Source organism: Copadichromis virginalis, linkage group LG3, assembly GCF_057382275.1.
Source record: "Copadichromis virginalis isolate Kocher_CV1m ecotype Utaka linkage group LG3, C_Virginalis_male_GT1.1, whole genome shotgun sequence".
In the NCBI taxonomy this organism is placed as follows: domain Eukaryota; kingdom Metazoa; phylum Chordata; class Actinopteri; order Cichliformes; family Cichlidae; genus Copadichromis; species Copadichromis virginalis.
Window position 1 is genome coordinate 18,508,875 of NC_140620.1, and position 21,635 is coordinate 18,530,509.

At 37.0% G+C, this 21,635-nt stretch overlaps 2 protein-coding genes across 2 annotated transcripts in view; both read right to left on the reverse strand.

Annotated features, from left to right (window-relative positions):
• LOC146713181 (uncharacterized) overlaps positions 1–21,635 on the reverse strand; it is a 229,722-nt gene that overhangs the window by 31,718 nt on the left and 176,369 nt on the right. The gene's annotated exons all lie outside the window — the stretch shown is intronic.
• LOC146713184 (programmed cell death 1 ligand 1-like) lies at positions 2,202–10,131 on the reverse strand. Its single transcript, XM_085452376.1, has 5 exons — positions 10,075–10,131; positions 8,555–8,692; positions 4,509–4,655; positions 3,434–3,793; positions 2,202–3,207 (listed from the first exon to the last, which is right to left on the reverse strand). The coding sequence occupies exons 3-5, from the start codon at positions 4,630–4,632 to the stop codon at positions 3,011–3,013; spliced, it is 681 nt and encodes a 226-aa protein (XP_085308502.1). The 5' UTR covers positions 4,633–4,655; positions 8,555–8,692; positions 10,075–10,131; the 3' UTR covers positions 2,202–3,010.

Here is a 21,635-nt window from a genome sequence, read left to right on the forward strand (position 1 = left end):
CTGTGGACTTAATGGTGCTGAAACTCAGGGTGCTGCTCTATGTCCTTGGTGCTGAAAACTGAGCTTAAAAAAGACCTCCAGATGGACACGACTAATTGATTTTGTGAATTATTTTGATAAATAACCAAAAGGTGTGACTGCAATAAGCTGGTGTTTTCCTGCTTGTCTTTTATCCTTGAAAATGTTATTTTATTTTATTTGGGACTGAGAACATGAAGATGTTTTAACTGCACTGAAATGTGTGTTTTACACTTGAAGAAAAAGGAGAGTTCAACGTTTTTAACAGGTGTTCCCAATAAAGTGGCCAGCAACATAACATAACATAACATAACATAACATAACAACACGGTTTTTAAATGCCAGGTGACGCCACAGCTGTTACCCGTCATACTGTGGTCTTCTGGTGAAAACGATCCCGTTGCACCTCTGACTGCTGACAGAACACCTCCAGACATAAACAATATCAGTCAATACACTGATTATAGTCTCATGAATTTAAGTCCGAAAATGTTTTGGGTCTTTTGCATGTGGGCAATACTGACCAATTTTAGAAACAATCGTTGTTGAGTCTTTTATTGAGGTCTCATAGTGACTGTTTATGGTCCAGCTCCAGGGTCTAATAGCCACCATAGTGAGTTTTCTTTTGGAGACAATTTAGCAGGGTTGAAAAAACACCTGTTTCCCTCGTTTTCAGTGACTCACACCTTTTCCCTCCATCCCACTCCCCAGGGGTCACTGGCTGGTTGCGTTTCCAGCCCTACCAGCCAGTGACAACCAATCACTTTGTCTGACTGGCTGCTTTCTGCTGAAAGTTTGATATATTGATATGTTGAGGACAGTGATCATCAGAACTTCTCCAGCATCTTGATCTGATAAAAATTACCCAAATAAAATAATAAAAAAGCTTTTTAAATAATAAAATATTTTTATTTTCACACTGAACCACAACTCTGTCTTAAGATTCAAACTAGATATTCTCTTGGTGAAATTCCCAGGGTGGGGTTTTTGGGTTTTCCGTTTAATGTTAAAACCTTTTGAGCTCCCAGTTTCCATGGTGCCATTTTAGTGTTTGATTTTAAAATCGTTGGTTCATTCCAATTTTCCTCATTATTCCCACGCCCCTCAAACAGGGGAAGGGAGAGGGAGAAACTAATATTATAATATTTTAAATCTTGTCAAAGATACATTATGTGAGGATATATTTACAGATATCCTCACATTATAAAAAAAATATGAAAACACTGATTGGCTGTAGCTGACAGTTTGATATGTTGATGACACTGCACATGATGTCAGTGATGACATCATCTTCTCCAACATCTTGATCTGATTAAAATGAACAAAATTAAACAGTAATATGAATTAAATATCTAAAACAGAGATTAATTCTAGGAAAGTTGTTACTGTGATCACGATACATGTGAACTTTATTCATTATATAGACACAAGTCATCAAATAACTTAAAAAAACAATACCTATACTCACACAGCACTTTTTTTCTTAATTCTTCATTTTTCAGAATTAAAACATTTGTTAGTTCACATATATGAAAAGAAGCATGGAAAAATTATCCTCTGTTCTCTGTGATCTGTAGTTTGGTTGATGAACAAATCCATGTCCATGTAGTGGACGTCCCCCTCAGTGAGAGAGGCAGATATGAGCTGAAACACAGGAATCAAACCAGGGACGCTGCTGTTATGGAGCTGAACTGGAACCATTCAGACACTGAGGCCCTCTGAACACATTTTAATTACAGCTGTGCAGAGACACACTGATGACTGACTGGAACACTCTGATTCACATTTTACATCAACACCATCCTCACACATGGTTTATATTTGGCCACTAGAGGATTGTTTTATAAGTGAGCATACTGTGTATGAAAAACATGATGTGTTGTTCCTAATAAAATGGCAGTGTTACATTTAATATTGGATACATTTTAATTAACTTAAAAGAGATTAAAAGTCACGTGAACAGGAATATAACTATGATTGTTGAAGTGTGTCTCTGCCTCCTGATCAGGCTGTAATACGTCTAATATAAACTCTAAGGAAGAACTTATTTATTTCACTGTATAGTGAAAAGTAAGATATTACACACACACACACACACACACACACACACACACACACACACACACACACACACACACACACACATATATATATATATATATATATATATATATATATATATATATATATATATATTTTTTTTTTTTTTTTTTTTTTTTTTTTTTTTTTTTTTTTTTTTTTTTTACTTTACTTTTTTTACTTTATTCATGATATTTTTTTCACAATGTCTTGATTACGAATTAAAAGCCCTCTAACTCTGGTGCAAAAATGCTTCATTTCTTAACAAGTCTTTTATTGTGAAACACTTGCAGGAACATGTTTTTTAAAAAAAATAAACTGATCTTGAATTAATGAACTGTGAGAGCAGATTAATATTATCATGTGGTATGAAATTCAACTGAAATTCAACTGAAGCGCTTTCAGAAACTGAAAGAGCATCTTATAGTGACAGGTTAGAAATATGAAGAAATGTGATTGCGGTATGTTGATGACACCTCGTGTTTGCACCAAGCTCTTTCCATAGAAAACTAAATTTAACTTGAATCATGTATATAACAACAAAAACTGCAGAGAACTACGGGATTCTAGCTGTTCTGCTGAAGGTTATGAGAGGAGAGCTCTGTCAGCTATGTTCAAAAACAAACAAAAAATTAATCTGATGTTGTTTGGTTTAACGATAAAATTGTGTTTTTTATTCTTCAAACATACCAGCATCTTTGAACACATCTAACTGGATGCAGTAGAATGAGAGAAAGTGAAGACATCTGCTGGAAAATCACCATCACCATCACTCTATTGGATTTTTCTTTTCTTTGATTGAATTTAGAATACTGACTATTTTGATTACTGAATTTTAATAATTTCTTGATTTGTAAAGCTTTCAGTTTTATGCCAAATGATGTTGGTTAAAAGTAAACAAACAACACAGTATTTACTTTGACAGGAATTTTCTTTTCTTTTTTTTTCTACATTTTCCGAGAATATCTCCTGCTGATATCAGTCCCGTTTTTTGTTGTTTATGTTTCCTGTAGCTATAGAAACCTAGAACCAGAGCAGCAAGACAGATACAAGCAGACAGACTAACTATGAGTCCAACAGATCCATCCTCTGTGTCTCCTCCTGTCTGACCTGCAGGTGAGAAACAGGTGTGAGGTGTCAGCTGTCAGGTAGGTGATGAGTGAAGAACAGAACAGAATCAAACTGCTGTCAGACATTATCTACTGCACTCTGATCACATCACTCAGACCAGCTGCTTTCTACAAAGTCTCATCAACAACATCTTTACAAACAAACATCAACAACCAGGAAGCAGCTTCACCTCTGATCACACACACACTCAACTCTACTCACTCACCTGGAGGATCAACAACATTCAGGTAAAGGATGCAAATGGGTTCGTTCTTCAATAGGGCAACCCGTCCGCGGTTTGGTCTTCCATTGATGACGCGACATTCGTATGTTCCAATGTCATTAATCGTCACATTGTTCAGAATCAAAGACACGTCTCCACCCTTCATCTGTCTGTCCTGCAGATCCACCCGGTTCTTAAATGATAGATGCTGCTCTTCTGGATCAAACTGTTCATCTCGGTACAAGAGGACATGTTCCATCTCCAGATCGGCTCTGCTCCACTCTGTAACTATGATGTTGTCATTCGGAGCTCTACATGTCAGAGTGACGTCCTGTCCAGACTCAGCTGTGATAGTTTTCTGCTCTGAAAGAGGAAACAATTCAGAGCAGAGAGGTTATTGAATTATTTGTATTATTTTAATGTATTGCATTATTGATCTTTTGTGGTTACCTTATTGCTATGCTGAGTGACTGTGCATTTTCACTAATCAAGAATCCTAATTATTAATGACTTTACTAGGAGGCTTTGTCTTTTACACATGGGATCAGTTAATGAGTGTGCCTATGATACTGAGTTATCCAGAGGCAATAAGGTGGAGTTGCCGGGCCTCCAGAGGTGGAGGTAGGTGAAAATAAAAGAGGGAGAAAATATGAAGTGTTCATTGTGATTGTCACCATGACAGCAAATGCTGCCAATGCATTACACTCCAACTGCAACCCCACCTCCACCCGTCAGCACATCTGAATATTATGACAATATCTACAAAAAATAGGATTGTTATTATGCAGGCAGCTGCTGTATCATAGCTTAAATTTATACTGTAACCAAAAAGATTTGTAGCTGTATACTGACAATTGGAACTACAACACATCACACGGACACACACATTACAGTTCTTTTTCTCTGTGGTTCAAATTGCAGACCAAGCACTTATGTTCACACAAACAACAACTCGTGATGCCCTCAAAGACATAAACAAACTGAATATGAAATATGAAAATAAACATTTGAGAAGTAACATTTAAACAACGCAGACACTGTTTATTTCTCTTAATAAAAACATCCTTATAAAGCTCACCTGCAGAGACAAACATGAAGACACCGACAAACAGCAAAGCCGATGCAGTTACAGCAGACATTTCCATGTTGTCCAGGTCTGCTGATCCGACACGTTGATTTTCATCCGACACGTTGATTTTCATAAAATCTGAACCTTTGGTATCTCCTGTGACAGAATAATAGAACCTGACTTTAAAATCTGACTACATGAAATTAAATTTAAGGATTAAATAAAACTTTGTCTTTCAGACACTCGTCCAAACTCAACACTTCTCAACGTCTCTGAAGGAAGTCACATCAGAGTGACGAGGCTGGACAGCAGGAAGATCAGAAAGTGCGTCATCATTAAAGAGCAGAACAGGTTCCGTTCTTGAATGATCTCCACAGAACAAAACAAACATATTTACAGTGAGAGACAAAGAATAGCAGAAACAGACATGACTGTAATCAGAGTAGAGGCGAGTAACTGAGTACAATTCCACTTGGTTGAGGTGATTTTTTTTTTTATGTTTGTGTTAATCGACTGAAGCTCACAGACTTCAGTCAACCTGTCAGTTTACCTAAAAGACTGAAAGGCGTTAATTTTAAACACTTACTGTTGTTCTGAAGAATCTCTGACACCTTCAAACACTCTTCTGATCATCAGGATGGAAAAAAATCCACACAAAGATTTCTTCAAAAAGTGTCTGAGGTCACCTTGTTAAAGTGTTCTATATACCAAACAGCCTAATGTGAATGTTTGACAGTTATATTTCAATAACAGACAAAAACAAAAAGATATTTAAAGATAGTACAACATGTGATGGAACAGCCAAAGAGAGAGGAGGTGGAACCAAGAGGAACCACTAAATTTTCACTTCCTTTCTCTGTGCTGGCAGTGAGTCAACATAAATTTAAAAAAGAAACTGTGGTCATCAAACAAACACTTTAGATGGAATAAGTTGGATGTGTTGGACAGATTGTGGTGGAGGAATCTGAAGTACCCACAGGAACATGCAGGCACTGAAAGGTGGTGGATTCAAACACAGGATCTTCTTGGTTTGAAAAGTGTTCTGCCAACAATGATAATAATAAAAACATAAATAATAATTATTTCCTTCCTTTGCCTTTGAATATAACTGTTGTGGAGGCTCTTATTATTAACAGTCTGTCATCTATATTGTATTTATTGATTTTTATTTATGTATATATTTTATTTATACATTTATTTATATTCTTACATTATTTTTTGTCATTATTCTCATGATTGGTTATATTTTTAAGGATCATGACATATGAAAACAGAGATAACTACTTCTGGTTTGAAGACTGTAATCTCTAAATTTACTTCAATGCTCACTATTAGATTCGTCTGTGTTCCAGTCGTAACCTTACCAGTGTGACAACACTGCCACCATGAGGTCAAATTGAAACATTGTACTGAATCATTAACTTAAATATTCTCATAAATACATTAGAAAAGAAAAGCAAATTATATGTTATATTAGAAACAATGGAAACCTGAAAAAGAAATTAAAAGCTTAAAGTGATTTCCTTTAAGAACACACCGGGGATGTAAGAGAACGGTAAGTGTGGTTTTTCACCTGATACACATGCTGTCATTTGTGACCTGTATCATTACATTTCTATCAAACACAGCTTATACAGAGTAATACTGATAAAAGAACAAAGCTGGTTGTGGATCAACTCAGAAGAATTTTATTCTGATGTTTGAAACCCATCTGCTGCGACCGGTTGGGGTGAGAGAAGGAAAACAGGATAAAGACATGCTGTGGAAGAGAGACAGAGGTTAATAACAGATATGATTCAATGCAGAGAGGTCTGTTAACACATAGTGAGTGAGAAAGGTGACTGGAAAGGAAAAACTCAATGCATCATGGGAATCCCCTGGCAGCCTACGTCTATTGCAGCATAACTAAGGGAGGATTCAGGGTCACCTGGTGCAGCCCTAACTATATGCTTTAGCAAAAAGGAAAGTTTTAAGCCTAATCTTAAAAGTAGAGATCGTGTCTGTCTCCCGAATCCAAACTGGAAGCTGGTTCCACAGAAGAGGGCCTGAAAACTGAAGGCTCTCCCTCCCATTCTACTTTTAAATACTCTAGGAACAACAAGTAGGCCTGCAGAGCGAGAGCGAAGTGCTCTAATAGGGTGATATGGTACTACAAGGTCATTAAGATAAGATGGGGCCTGATTATTTAAGACCTTGTATGTGAGGAGCAGGATTTTGAATTCTGGATTTAACAGGAAGCCAATGAAGGGAAGCCAAAACAGGAGAAATATGCTCTCTCTTTCTAGTCCCTGTCAGGACTCTTGCTGCAGCATTTTGGATTAGCTGAAGGCTTTTCAGGGAGTTTTTAGGACATCCTGATAATAATGAATTACAGTAGTCCAGCCTGGAAGTAATAAATGCATGAACTAGTTTTTCAGCGTCACTCTGAGACAGGATATTTCTAACTTTAGAGATGTTGCGCAAATGGAAGAACGCAGTCTTACATATTTGTTTAATATGTGCGTTGAAGGACATATCCTGGTCAAAAATGACTCCAAGGTTCCTCACAGCGTTACTGGAGGCCAAGGTAATGCCATCCAGGGTAAGAATCTGGTAAGATACCATATTTCTAAGATTTTCAGGGCCGAGTACAATAACCTCAGTTTTATCTGAATTAAGAAGCAGAAAGTTAGCGGCCATCCAGGTCTTTATGTCTTTAAGACATTCCTGCAGTTTAACTAATGGTGTGTGTTATCTGGCTTCATGGACAGATAGAGTTGTGTGTCATCTTCATAGCAGTGAAAATGTATGCTATGTCTTCTAATGATACGGTCTAAGGCAGGGGTGGGCAATTCCAGGCCCCTAGGGCCGGTGTCCTGCAGGTTTTAGATATGTCCTTGATCAAACACAGCTGATTTAAATGGTTAATTAGCTCCTCAACATGTCCTGAAGTTCTCCAGAGGCCTGGTAACGAACTAATCATGTGATTCAGGTGTGTTGACCCAAGGTGAGATCTAAAACTTACAGGACACTGGCCCTCGGGGCCTGGAATTGCCCACACCTGGCATAAGGGAATGTATGTTCCATAGAATGTAAATAGAATGGGTCCTAGCACTGAACCCTGTGGAACTCCATAATTGACCTTAGTGTGTGAAGAGGTCTCTCCATTTACATGTACAAATTGGAGTCTATTAGATAGATGTGATACAAACCACTGCAGCGCAGTATGTGAAACTGGAGCAAGTAATTATTGAAGTTAACTCAGAAAGATCGATTGGAGAAAAAGAGTCTAAATGAATATCAGTGGTACTAAAAGTAGCTGTAGAAAATGTTACATCTGTGAGATGTAGCAGAGAAAACAGAAAACCACCAGACTGTGGAGAACACAGATGTCATGGATTTGGTTGAGTTACGCACTGATGAGCAGAGAGAGGAGGAAACTTTTTTTTTCTCATGTCCTACACAGAGACATGTGTGCTGGGCTAGAGTGCTGGTAATCTTGTAATATCACCAGTGATACTGACAGTACATTTACAGCACTTAACTGAAATTGTCCTCACTTTATAATACAATCAGATATTTCTTTGTTTTTCAGTTTTCTTCTTCGGCTCCATTGTAGTTTAGATTAGACAATGTGTGCCCCTTGCAATTTATTGTAAAGCTTACTTACTACTTACTTTATAATCTTATTTTATTGTAAATAAAGTTACTCAGCAGCATATAGGTTATTCCAAACATCAAGCAACATTATAATGATACACACATAAATAAATAATTATAATTCAATAATATTGTTGATATGAGTGAGAAGAATGCATGACATTTACATTATAGATGATAAAACATTTTTATTAATACTTAAGTAAGATTCTAACTTTTAATGTAGCAGCTTTTCATATCATAGATGTCTATGAGCTCATTTACCTATAATCTGCACCGATTTTCTACACTTACTCCTGTTGACCCTCTTTGTTCTTTGTGGTCTCCTTGAAAAAAACCGTGATTCCACACCAACCAGGAAGTTTTGTGATAAAGAAACAACAGGTTTTCATAGATAATCATTACAGTGTACTTACAGAGGAGCCACAGAAGAGAGATGTTCTTCATTCTCCTCTCGATGTCAGATCGACAATTTGACCAGTTCAGTCACTTAGGTCAAAACCTCCTCCTCTTCCCCTGTGACAGGATGGTTTTTGGGGAAAGCAATGGGTTCTCTATTTAAATGCAACAAAGAAGAGAGAAAAAGCTTTCAAATGGTCAAAGTGAACAACACTTACTATAAAGCATCAAAATTAGCTGACATAAAGGGGAACATGGGTACCTCTGTGAGGCCTTCACTGAATGTTAAAACAAACATTGTGAGTGGCTGAAGTCAGTCAGGAAGCCACAGGCAATAATAAAAAGTGTTGGGAAGGTTACTTTTAAAATGTATTCCAATACAGAATACAGAATACATGCCCCAAAATGTATTCTGTAACATATTCCGTTACGTTACTCAATGACAGTAACGGATTCTGAATACTTTGGATTACTTAATATATTATCGTGCTTTTTACAACAACGTGAATGTACTATTGCTGTGTGATTTATTACTATTACTGAAGGTCCGCGACTCCGAACTGTAGTAAAGGGACCTCTGACTAATACGGCGGGGTCCCTGTCGGCTCGTAGCCGAAAAATAGCTTTACTTTGTTGTGTGGGTCAACTTTTCTTGCGAGAGACAGAGAGAGGCTTTGAAAGACTGCTCCAACGGAACTTATTGTTTTCGGAGGAAAACACGAACACAGCGTACAGTCGAGTCTTAATAGCTTACTTACAACTGGGCTCGTCAGGCACTCTTCTTGGCTGCAGTGGTTATTATTATATTTACATGCTTCCAGCTCCCGTTTTTCCTCGATGACAACTCGTACCTTTCCACTCCCCTTTTTCTCCCTCCTCGCGCTCACAGACACATAACGTGTATGGCAGTCCATTCTCCCTGCAACACGGACTACACTGCCCATGATGCTACATTCTTTAGAGCTATGCTTGTAGCATTCTGCCTGTTAGCTTAGCACAACAACAACAACGAAAAGGCGCTCTCTCACCCAGGAAACACACAGTCGCAGAGAGAGAGAGAGCGTCGCCCTGTAACCATGGCAACCGTAACGCTGCCGCCTGGAACAACAGAACGTAGCTGTCAAACAAAACCCAAACAGTCCTGACCCGCGACAATATGAAACAGGAAAGTACCGCAGTGTAATCCATTTATTTCAACAAAGTAACTGTATTCTGAATACCACCTTTTTAAAAGGTAACTGTAACGGAATACAGTTACTCATATTTTGTATTTTAAATACGTAACGGCGGTACATGTATTCCGTTACTCCCCAACAAATACACTTAAATGACAACATGTCAATACTGTGTGATGCCTTCAGTGACAGCACGTCGTTGAGATTTTTCCTCAAACTTTTCGTATTGAACCTAAATCACAGTTACTGATTTTGTTTAACGGAACTTGTTATCTTCCGATCGTTGATCGTGTTACATATTCGTAGAAACAGTTCGCATCATCCTGTAGCCGATAGGGCAGAAAAACTTCCTGTGGGTTTACCTGTCACTGACTTCCTGACATCGCAGGTGCTTCTTCTTCTCATGCCCCCCTCTCCCCACCCCCTGCTAATTAAGTGTGCCTATGCGAAGGCACACTTATTACTATTGCTCGGATTTATTATTATTATTATTATTATTGTGTGGATGCTTTAAGCATCCACACTATTGAGTTCCTGTTTCTCTTTATTCTTTATACTTTATTATTGTGTGGATGCTTTAAGCATCCACACTATTGAGTTCCTGTTTCTCTTTATTCTTTATACTTTATTATTATTATTATTCCAGTTGCTTCCGTACACTTTTTGGCACTTAACTACTTCCACAATTTTCAGCCGATTTTCACCGTTCAAATTTTAAACTATTCTGCTATTTTTGCTCTTTCTAGCTATGATTTTTGCTATTTTTAACTATTATACTTTTTAAAATATTCCACTTTTTTCCTTTAATTTGTCCCATTGAAATGAATGGGAAACTTCTGCAATTCTGCTAAAATTTGCTTGTTTTTGAAACTTAACTACTTCCTCATATTTTCACCTAGAACAACCATTCAAACTTTAAAATGTTCATAAATTATTGGGCTATTCAGGTATGATTCAGCTTTTTGAAATCTTTTACTGTTTTACTTTTATGCCTCTTAAAGTTTTGAGTTGCAAAATTGTGATTTTTCACAAAATACATGCGTTGTTATGGTTGCTATGCTCTTGGCTTCCAGTGTGCCACTGAAGGTTTTGCAATTTTCACTTCATGTCCGAACAACTGTTTGCTACTTGCTCAATTTTCACTCAACTTCCACAAATTATACATCAAAACGTAGGTATTTTTGCTGGCTTTCAGAAAATGTCACCATCATTGTTGTGGGATTTATAGAATTTTTGCAAATCTCCTCAGACTAACACAAGGTCAGAAAACTCTCCATATAAAGTGAATGGAGAGCTTGTTCAAAATCACCGCTGGATTTCTGTAATGAGAGGCATATTCGAATCGTCATATCTCCTTAACGAAGCAAAGTTAAGACATGAGGCTTGTCCCCGAATATCTTCAGACACCCCTGACGCTCACAATTCAAGAATTTCTTTCTCACCTATTACCGTTCTGAAATGAGTTGGACTTGTTTGAGGGTAGGAAATTCGTCCTTCGCTCAGATTTCTTCAGATTTCAAACTGTGGAAATGAACCACTTTTTTCTCTCGTCATAACTTTTTGTTGGATTTCCACAGAGACCTGAAAATTTCCATGATTGTTCACCAAAGCCTGCTGTCTCTTACGGTGAAAGAATGATATCGATACTCCAAATAGATTTCAAGTCACAAAGCGTTGTTTGAGGGCAAGTCAAGGCAGTTTTTGCTTCGCTCTACTCAGTTATGGTGCATTAGAAGTCAAATATCTTTAATAATTCATATTTTAATGATAAATTGTAAACACTGGAAGATTCCCCCATCTCTTCTGAACAAAACGGTGTAAGAATGACCGCTCTAGCCCCTACGGTTTGGAAATTATGGTCATTTGTTTGAGGGGAGTCCTCACTATGAGAAATAGGCTGCAATAATCCTGTGCCTCTCTGTGCTGCGTGTGTAAAAAGAGGCACATGTTTTGGCGGGAAAAAGTACACAGGCTCTCTGATTGGTGGATTCAAATTCAGCAGCTCCCAGGCTGACCTAGAAACTTACTTCTCTCTCCCTGTGCATTTTTTTGCTGATTTTTTCATTTAACAAGTATATTTGAGGGACCCTCAGCATGTTCAGCATTTTTTCAGCTGTCCATTTTGCTTTTCCAATTTTTCTGTTTAACTTATTACTATTGTGCTAAATAATACTATTTCTGCTATTTTATAAGATTTGTGCCTAATATAGTATTTCTGCTAAATTACAATATTTCTGCTTTTTATACTATTTGTGCTAAAACATAGTATTTCTACTAAATGTAGTATTTATGCTTAATCATACTATTTCTGCTTTTTATGGGATTTGTGCCTAATATAGTATTTCTGCTTTTTATAGAATTTTTGCTCAAACATAATATTTCTACTAAATGTAGTGTTTATGCTTAATCATCCTATTTCTGCTTTTTATAGGATTTGTGCTTAATATAGTATTTCTGCTAAATTATAGTATTTCTGCTTTTTATAGTATTTGTGCTAAAACATAGTATTTCTACTAAATGTAGTATTTATGCTTAATCATAGTATTTCTATATATTTCTATATATTTCTGCCAGGTCCCCAGGCAGCCAATCCTCTGTGAGGACTTAGACATTCAAATTTTCAAATCAGGGCCTGCACGGTTTCCCAGCCAATCATATATGTGTCCTGAGGCATTCAAATTTGCATATTGGGGCCTTCATGGCTTCTAAGCCAGCCAATCATATCTGAGGGCTGAGGAATTCAAATCCACAAATCAGGGCCTGCACAGCTTCCCAGCCAGCCAATCATGTATGTGGGCTCCAGGTATTCAAATTTGCATATTGGGGAATTCGTGGCTTCTAAGTCAACAAGTCATCCATGTCATATATCTCTAAAAATTCATATTTTAATGATAAATTGTCAACACTTGAAGATTCCCCCATCTCTTCTGAACAAAACGGTGTAAGAATGACCGCTCTAGCCCCTATGGTTAGGAAATTATGGTCATTTGTTTGAGGGGAATCCTCACTATGTGAAATAAACTGAAAGAAGCAGGTCTATGTCTCTGTGCTGCGTGTGTAAAAAGATGCACCTGTTTTGGCGGGAAAACGTAAACAGCCTCTCTGATTGGTGGATTCAAATTCAGCAGCTCCCAGGCTGACCTAGAAACTTAGTCCTCTCTCCCTGTGTGTGTGTGTGTGTGTGTGTGTGTGTGTGTGTGTGTGTGTGTGTGTGTTTAGTGGGAGAGAGAGGACCCTGCCCTTATTTGGCAGCATGTCATTGTAGGATTTAAATTGAACATAGTTAGACTGGTTGACTGGATTAGAGCCTGTGTTTGTGTGTCCCTCTGTGCATTTGTGTTTCAATAAGTTATTACTATTCTGCTAAATCATAGTATTTCTGGTACTTTTCGGTACTTGTGCTAAATACAGTATTTCTGCTAAATCATACTATTTCTGCTTTTCATAGGATTTATGCCTAATATAGTATTTCTGCTAAATTATAGTATTTCTGCTTTTTATAGGATTTGTGCCCAACATAGTATTTCTGCTAAATTATAGTATTTCTGCTTTTTATACTATTTGTTCTAAATTATAGTATTTCTGCTTTTTATAGGATTTGTGCTTAATATAGTATTTCTGCTAAATTATAGTTTTTCTTCTTTTTATAGTATTTGTGCTAAAACATAGTATTTCTACTAAATGTAGTATTTATGCTTAATAATAGTATTTCTATATATTTCTGCCAGGTCCCCAGGCAGCCAATCCTCTGTGAGGACTGAGACATTCAAATTTTCAAATCAGGGCCTGCACAGTTTCCCAGCCAATCAAATAAGTGTCCTGAGGCATTCAAATTTGCATATTGGGGCCTTCGTGGCTTCTAAGCCAGCCAATCATATCTGAGGGCTGAGGAATTCAAATCCACAAATCAGGGCCTGCACGGCTTCCCAGCCAGCCAATCACATATGTGGTCTCAGGCATTCAAATTTGCATATTGGGGAATTCGTGGCTTCTAAGTCAACAAGTCATCCATGTCATATATCTCTAAAAATTCATATTTTAATATTAAATTGTCAACACTTGAAGATTCCCCCATCTCTTCTGAACAAAACGGTGTAAGAATGACCGTTCTAGCCCCTACGGTTAGGAAATTACGGTCATTTGTTTGAGGGGAGTCGTCACTATGAGAAATAGACTGCAAAAATCCTGTGTCTCTCTGTGCTGCTGCGTGTGTAAACAGATGCACCTGTTTTGGTGGGGAAAAGTGCACAGCCTCTCTGATTGGTGGATTCAAATTCACCAGCTCCCAGGCTGACCTAGAAACTTACTTCTCTCTCCCTGTGTGTGTGTGTGTGTATGTGTGTGTGTGTGTGTGTGTGTGTGTGTGTGTGTGTGTGTGTGTGTGTGTGTGTGTGTGTGTGTGTTTGTGTGTGTGTGTGACAGAGAGAGAGAGAGAGAGAGAGAAAGCCTTTTAATGGGATGATCCCATTGTAAGATTCAAATTCAATATATTTAGACTGGTTGACTGAATTGGATCTTGTGTGTGTGTCTCTCTGTGCATGTGTGTTTCCTCATGTGTACATATTTGTAATTGTGTGGCAGTCATAAATTTTTTTGCTGATTTTTGTCATTTAACAAGTATATTTGAGGGAACCTCAGCATGTTCAGCATTTTTTCAGCTGTCCATTTTGCTTTTCCAATTTTTCTGTTTAACTTATTACTATTGTGCTAAATCATACTATTTCTGCTATTTTATAAGATTTGTGCTTAATATACTATTTCTGCTTTTATAGGATTTGTGCTTAATATAGTATTTCTGCTTTTTATAAGATTTGTGCTTAATATAGTATTTCTGCTAAATTATAGTATTTATGCTTAATCATACTATTTCTGCTTTTCATAGGATTTGTGCTTAATATAGTATTTCTGCTAAATTTAGTATTTCTGATTAATTATAGTCTTTCTACTAAATCATAGTACAGTATTTCTGCTTTTTATGGGATTTGTGCTAAAACAAAGTATTTCTACTAAATGTAGTATTTATGCTTAATCATACCATTTCTGCTTTTTATAGGATTTGTGCTTAATATAGTATTTCTGCTAAATTATAGTATTTCTGCCAAATTATAATATTTGTGCTAAAACATAGTCTTAATTTAAAATTACAATATTCATAGTTCATCACAGTGTCTCTGGTAAATCACAATATTTCTGCTCTGTTGTACTATTTTTCTAAATCATAGTGTTTCTGTAATGTTTAAGTATTTTTGGCTAAATATATTCTTTCTGTTATCTTATACTATTTCTCCTAAATTCTTGTATTTTTGAGAAGTTATCATGTTTCTGGTAAGTTACAATATTTCTGCAAAGTTCTGCTATGCTATTGTATTTCTGCCAAGTATTATGTTTCCTCTAAGATATTGCAGTTCTGCTAAGTTATTCCATTTTAGCAAACTTCTTTTGCTTCTGCAAAGTTTTTACAATTTCTGCAACTTTTTAGCTTTTTCAGCTACTTTTTGCATACAGCTTCAGCTTTAAGCATCCACACTGCATTTTCGCAGGAAATGCAAATTTTTCTAGTTATTATTCCAGTTGCTTCCGTACACTTTTTGGCACTTAACTACTTCCACAATTTTCAGCCGATTTTCACCGTTCAAATTTTAAACTATTCTGCTATTTTTGCTCTTTCTTGCTATGATTTTTGCTATTTTTAACTATTATACTTTTTAAAATATTCCACTTTTTTCCTTTAATTTGTCCCATTGAAATGAATGGGAAACTTCTGCAATTCTGCTAAAATTTGCTTGTTTTTGAAACTTAACTACTTCCTCATATTTTCACCTAGAACAACCATTCAAACTTTAAAATGTTCATAAATTATTGGGCTATTCAGGTATGATTCAGCTTTTTTGAAATCTTTTACTGTTTTACTTTTATGCCTCTTAAAGTTTTGAGTTGCAAAATTGTGATTTTTCACAAAATACATGCGTTGTTATGGTTGCTATGCTCTTGGCTTCCAGTGTGTCACTGAAGGTTTTGCAGTCTTCTCTTCATGTCCGAACAACTGTTTGCTACTTGCTCAATTTTCACTCAACTTCCACAAATTATACATCAAAACGTAGGTATTTTTGCTGGCTTTCAGGAAATGTCACTATCATTGTTGTGGGATTTATAGAATTTTTGCAAATCTCCTCAGACCAACACAAGGTCTCAAAACTCTCCATATAAAGTCAATGGAGAGCTTGTTCAAAATCATCGCTGGATTTCTGTAATGAGAGGCATATTCGAATCGTCATATCTCCTTAACGAAGCGACTTTAAGACATGAGGCTTGTCCCCGAATATCTTCAGACACCCCTGACGCTCACAATTCAAGAATTTCTTTCTCACCTATTACCGTTCTGAAATGAGTTGGACTTGTTTGAGGGTAGGAAATTCGTCCTTCGCTCAGATTTCTTCAGATTTCAAACTGTGGAAATGAACCACTTTTTTCTCTCGTCATAACTTTTTTTTGGATTTCCACAGAGACCTGAAAATTTCCATGACTGTTCACCAAAGCCTGCTGTCTCTTACGGTGAAAGAATGATATCGATACTCCAAATAGATTTCGAGTTACAAAGCGTTGTTTGAGGGCAAGTCAAGGCAGTTTTTGCTTCGCTCTACTCAGTTATGGTGCATTAGAAGTCAAATATCTTTAATAATTCATATTTTAATGATAAATTGTAAACACTGGAAGATTCCTCCATCTCTTCTGAACAAAACGGTGTAAGAATGACCGCTCTAGCCCCTACGGTTTGGAAATTATGGTCATTTGTTTGAGGGGAGTCCTCACTATGAGAAATAGGCTGCAATAATCCTGTGCCTCTCTGTGCTGCGTGTGTAAAAAGAGGCACATGTTTTGGCGGGAAAACGTACACAGGCTCTCTGATTGGTGGATTCAAATTCAGCAGCTCCCAGGCTGACCTAGAAACTTACTTCTCTCTCCCTGTGCATTTTTTTGCTGATTTTTTTCATTTAACAAGTATATTTGAGGGACCCTCAGCATGTTCAGCATTTTTTCAGCTGTCCATTTTGCTTTTCCAATTTTTCTGTTTAACTGATTACTATTGTGCTAAATCATACTATTTCTGCTATTTTGTAAGATTTGTGCCTAATATAGTATTTCTGCTAAATTACAGTATTTCTGCTTAATCATACTATTTCTGCTTTTTATGGGATTTGTGCCTAATATAGTATTTCTGCTTTTTATAGGATTTTTGCTCAAACATAGTATTTCTACTAAATGTAGTGTTTATGCTTAATCATCCTATTTCTGCTTTTTATAGGATTTGTGCTTAATATAGTATTTCTGCTAAATTATAGTATTTCTGCTTTTTATAGTATTTGTGCTAAAACATAGTATTTCTACTAAATGTAGTATTTATGCTTAATCATAGTATTTCTATATATTTCTGCCAGGTCCCCAGGCAGCCAATCCTCTGTGAGGACTGAGAAATTCAAATTTTCAAATCAGGGCCTGCACGGCTTCCCAGCCAATCATATATGTGTCCTGAGGCATTCAAATTTGCATATTGGGGCCTTCATGGCTTCTAAGCCAGCCAATCATATCTGAGGGCTGAGGAATTCAAATCCACAAATCAGGGCCTGCACAGCTTCCCAGCCAGCCAATCATGTATGTGGGCTCCAGGTATTCAAATTTGCATATTGGGGAATTCGTGGCTTCTAAGTCAACAAGTCATCCATGTCATATATCTCTAAAAATTCATATTTTAATGATAAATTGTCAACACTTGAAGATTCCCCCATCTCTTCTGAACAAAACGGTGTAAGAATGACCGCTCTAGCCCCTACGGTTAGGAAATTATGGTCATTTGTTTGAGGGGAATCCTCACTATGTGAAATAAACTGAAAGAAGCAGGTCTATGTCTCTGTGCTGCGTGTGTAAAAAGATGCACCTGTTTTGGCGGGAAAACGTAAACAGCCTCTCTGATTGGTGGATTCAAATTCAGCAGCTCCCAGGCTGACCTAGAAACTTACTTCTCTGTGTGTGTGTGTGTGTGTGTGTGTGTGTGTGTGTGTGTGTGTGTGTGTGTGTGTGTTTGTGTGTGTGTGTGTGTGTTTAGTGGGAGAGAGAGGACCCTTCCCTTATTTGACAGCATGTCATTGTAGGATTTAAATTGAACATAGTTAGACTGGTTGACTGGATTAGAGCCTGTGTTTGTGTGTCCCTCTGTGCATTTGTGTTTCAATAAGTTATTACTATTCTGCTAAATCACAGTATTTCTGGTACTTTTCGGTACTTGTGCTAAATACAGTATTTCTGCTAAATCATACTATTTCTGCTTTTCATAGGATTTATGCCTAATATAGTATTTCTGCTAAATTATAGTATTTCTGCTTTTTATAGGATTTGTGCCTAACATAGTATTTCTGCTAAATTATAGTATTTCTGCTTTTTATACTATTTGTTCTAAATTATAGTATTTCTGCTTTTTATACTATTTGTTCTAAATTATAGTATTTCTGCTTTTTATAGGATTTGTGCTTAATATAGTATTTCTGCTAAATTATAGTTTTTCTTCTTTTTATAATATTTGTGCTAAAACATCGTATTTGTACTAAATGTAGTATTTATGCTTAATAATAGTATTTCTATATATTTCTGCCAGGTCCCCAGGCAGCCAATCCTCTGTGAGGACTGAGACATTTAAATTTTCAAATCAGGGCCTGCACAGTTTCCCAGCCAATCAAATAAGTGTCCTGAGGCATTCAAATTTGCATATTGGGGCCTTCGTGGCTTCTAAGCCAGCGAATCATATCTGAGGGCTGAGGAATTCAAATCCACAAATCAGGGCCTGCACGGCTTCCCAGCCAGCCAATCACATATGTGGTCTCAGGCATTCAAATTTGCATATTGGGGAATTCGTGGCTTCTAAGTCAACAAGTCATCCATGTCATATATCTCTAAAAATTCATATTTTAATATTAAATTGTCAACACTTGAAGATTCCCCCATCTCTTCTGAACAAAACGGTGTAAGAATGACCGTTCTAGCCCCTACGGTTAGGAAATTACGGTCATTTGTTTGAGGGGAGTCGTCACTATGAGAAATAGACTGCAAAAATCCTGTGTCTCTCTGTGCTGCTGCGTGTGTAAACAGATGCACCTGTTTTGGTGGGGAAAAGTGCACAGCCTCTCTGATTGGTGGATTCAAATTCACCAGCTCCCAGGCTGACCTAGAAACTTACTTCTCTCTCCCTGTGTGTGTGTGTGTGTGTGTGTGTGTGACAGAGAGAGAGAGAGAGAGAAAGGCTTTTAATGGGATGATCTCATTCTAAGATTTAAATTCAATATATTTAGACTGGTTGACTGAATTGGATCTTGTGTGTGGGTCTCTCTGTGCATGTGTGTTTCCTCATGTGTACATATTTGTGATTGTGTGGCTGTAATAATTTTTTTTGCAGATTTTTGTCATTTAACAAGTATATTTGAGGGACCCTCAGCATGTTCAGCATTTTTTCAGCTGTCCATTTTGCTTTTCCAATTTTTCTGTTTAACTTATTACTATTGTGCTAAATCATACTATTTCTGCTATTTTATAAGTTTGTGCTTAATATACTATTTCTGCTTTTATAGGATTTGTGCTTAATATAGTATTTCTGCTAAATGTAGTATTTATGCTTAATCATACTATTTCTGCTTTTCATAGTATTTGTGCTTAATATAGTATTTCTGCTAAATTTAGTATTTCTGATTAATTATAGTTTTTCTACTAAATCATAGTACAGTATTTCTGCTTTTTATAGGATTTGTGCTTAATATAGTATTTCTGCTAAATTATAGTATTTCTGCCAAATTATAATATTTGTGCTAAAACATAGTCTCAATTTAAAATTACAATATTCATAGTTCATCACAGTGTCTCTGGTAAATCACAATATTTCTGCTCTGTTGTACTATTTTTCTAAATCATAGTGTTTCTGTAATGTTTAAGTATTTTTGGCTAAATATATTCTTTCTGTTATCTTATACTATTTCTCCTAAATTCTTGTATTTTTGAGAAGTTATCATGTTTCTGGTAAGTTACAATATTTCTGCTAAATTATGCTATGCTATTTCTGCCAAGTATTATGTTTCCTCTAAGATATTGCAGTTCTGCTAAGTTATTCCATTTTAGCAAACTTCTTTTGCTTCTGCAAAGTTTTTACAATTTCTGCAACTTTTCAGCTTTTTCAGCTACTTTTTGCATACAGCTTCAGCTTTAAGCATCCACACTGCATTTTCGCAGGAAATGCAAATTTTTCTAGTTATTAAGTGTGCCTATGCGAAGGCACACTTATTACTATTGCTCGGATTTATTATTATTATTATTCTTTTTCCGCCTGAAATTTTGGACCTTAACTCGCCCCACAGTTTTGAGACAAGGTTCACATATGATATATCATTGTGTGCGGCTGGAGCTGGAATGAGTTGCTATGACTTTTGGTGTTTATTACTTCTATAGTTTTTTAAATATGAATATTTTAATGCAAGTTTTTTCCCATTGAAATGAATGGAGAACAAGAAAACTTCATTTGTGGTGTGCTGGCTCACTCTAGTGGTATGTCGGGAGTAATGCGAGGCGGCCGCTGTGTCCCTGTGGTTGGCCTACTTGTCAGATATCGACAAATCCTACACTACAGACCAGTTGACAGCGTGCAATAACCCAGCCGATTCATTCGTCTTTACACTACCTCACAATCGACTCAACGGTGAGTTATTTGTTTGTTTTGTTTTCTCACAATTAATGTAAAGCCAAGGTATATATCAACGGCGCGCACAGCGGAAGTATGGCGTCCCGCTTGCCCTTCACAATAAGAGCATTATAGCGGATTATAATGGGGGACGCTTTTATTTTGTATAACTACCGGAAGTAGTTCCTGTGTACTGACGCTAGCTGGGTAGCTAGCGCCGCGTCGCTTAAAAAGCAGCCGGGCTTGTCTTAAACTTAAGAGGCTGACACTCGCTAAACCACCCGATCGCTCGCCAGGCGACTGTTTCACACTGGACTTATTTTTCGTTAATATGGGCCGATAATTCCTTTATTCTAGTGGTATGCCGGGAGTGGTGCGGCCTATTCGGATTAACGTAATGATGACACTATCAACGGCGCGCGTCAGTCCGCCCCTCCTCCAGTTTGAAATTGACCTTAGAAGACACCGTAGCGTATGCTGGACCCGCATGCATCTGTCCACCTCTCCTCCGTTTTGAAGTTGACATTTGAACGTCATTTTCTGAAGTATTCGGAACAACAGTGTAAGGTTTGACAAGGTAAGTGTATCTCTTTCTCTCCGGTTTAAAATTTAGCTTTGAAAGTGATTTTTTAATGTGTCTGGGTGATTCTTTGTCGTGGTCATGTTCGGCACATGCTAAAGCTAGTTAGCGGGTATTCAGCCGAGGTCTACAAAATGATGGTATCTACAAATGAGGTATCTACAAAATGATGGTGTGGTTAGCACTTGGATGTCACTTTATTCCAGAGGTATCGTTTGTAATTAAAACTTTTAAGAAGCGAAGTGATTTTTTTTTTTGTATGTGTATCTTGGCGATCGCATTTCACGCCCTTTGTCTCGGTGGTGGCTAGCTAGCGGATATTGAGCATAGGTAAGCCTCTCCGGCTTGAAAATGACTTTGAAAGTGATTTTCTGTGTCTGGACGCTGATATCTACAAAATGATGGTGTGGTTAGCACTTGGATGTCACTTTATTCCAGAGGTATCGTTTGTAATTAAAACTTTTAAGAAGCGAAGTGATTTTTTTTTTTGTATGTGTATCTTGGCGATCGCATTTCACGCCCTTTGTCTCGGTGGTGGCTAGCTAGCGGATATTGAGCATAGGTAAGCCTCTGCGGCTTGAAAATGACTTTGAAAGTGATTTTCTGTGTCTGGACGCTGATATCTACAAAAT

Bases quoted from the DNA above. Each gene is read 5' to 3' on its own strand.
- LOC146713184 (XM_085452376.1), bottom strand. From the start codon at position 4,632: ATGAAAATCAACGTGTCGGATGAAAATCAACGTGTCGGATCAGCAGAC. The intron at 3,794-4,508 runs GTGAGCTTTATA...TTCCTCTTTCAG, and splicing joins CTTCATGTTTGTCTCTGCAG to AGCAGAAAACTATCACAGCT. The intron at 3,208-3,433 runs GTGAGTGAGTAG...TCTCACCTGCAG, and splicing joins GAATGTTGTTGATCCTCCAG to GTCAGACAGGAGGAGACACA.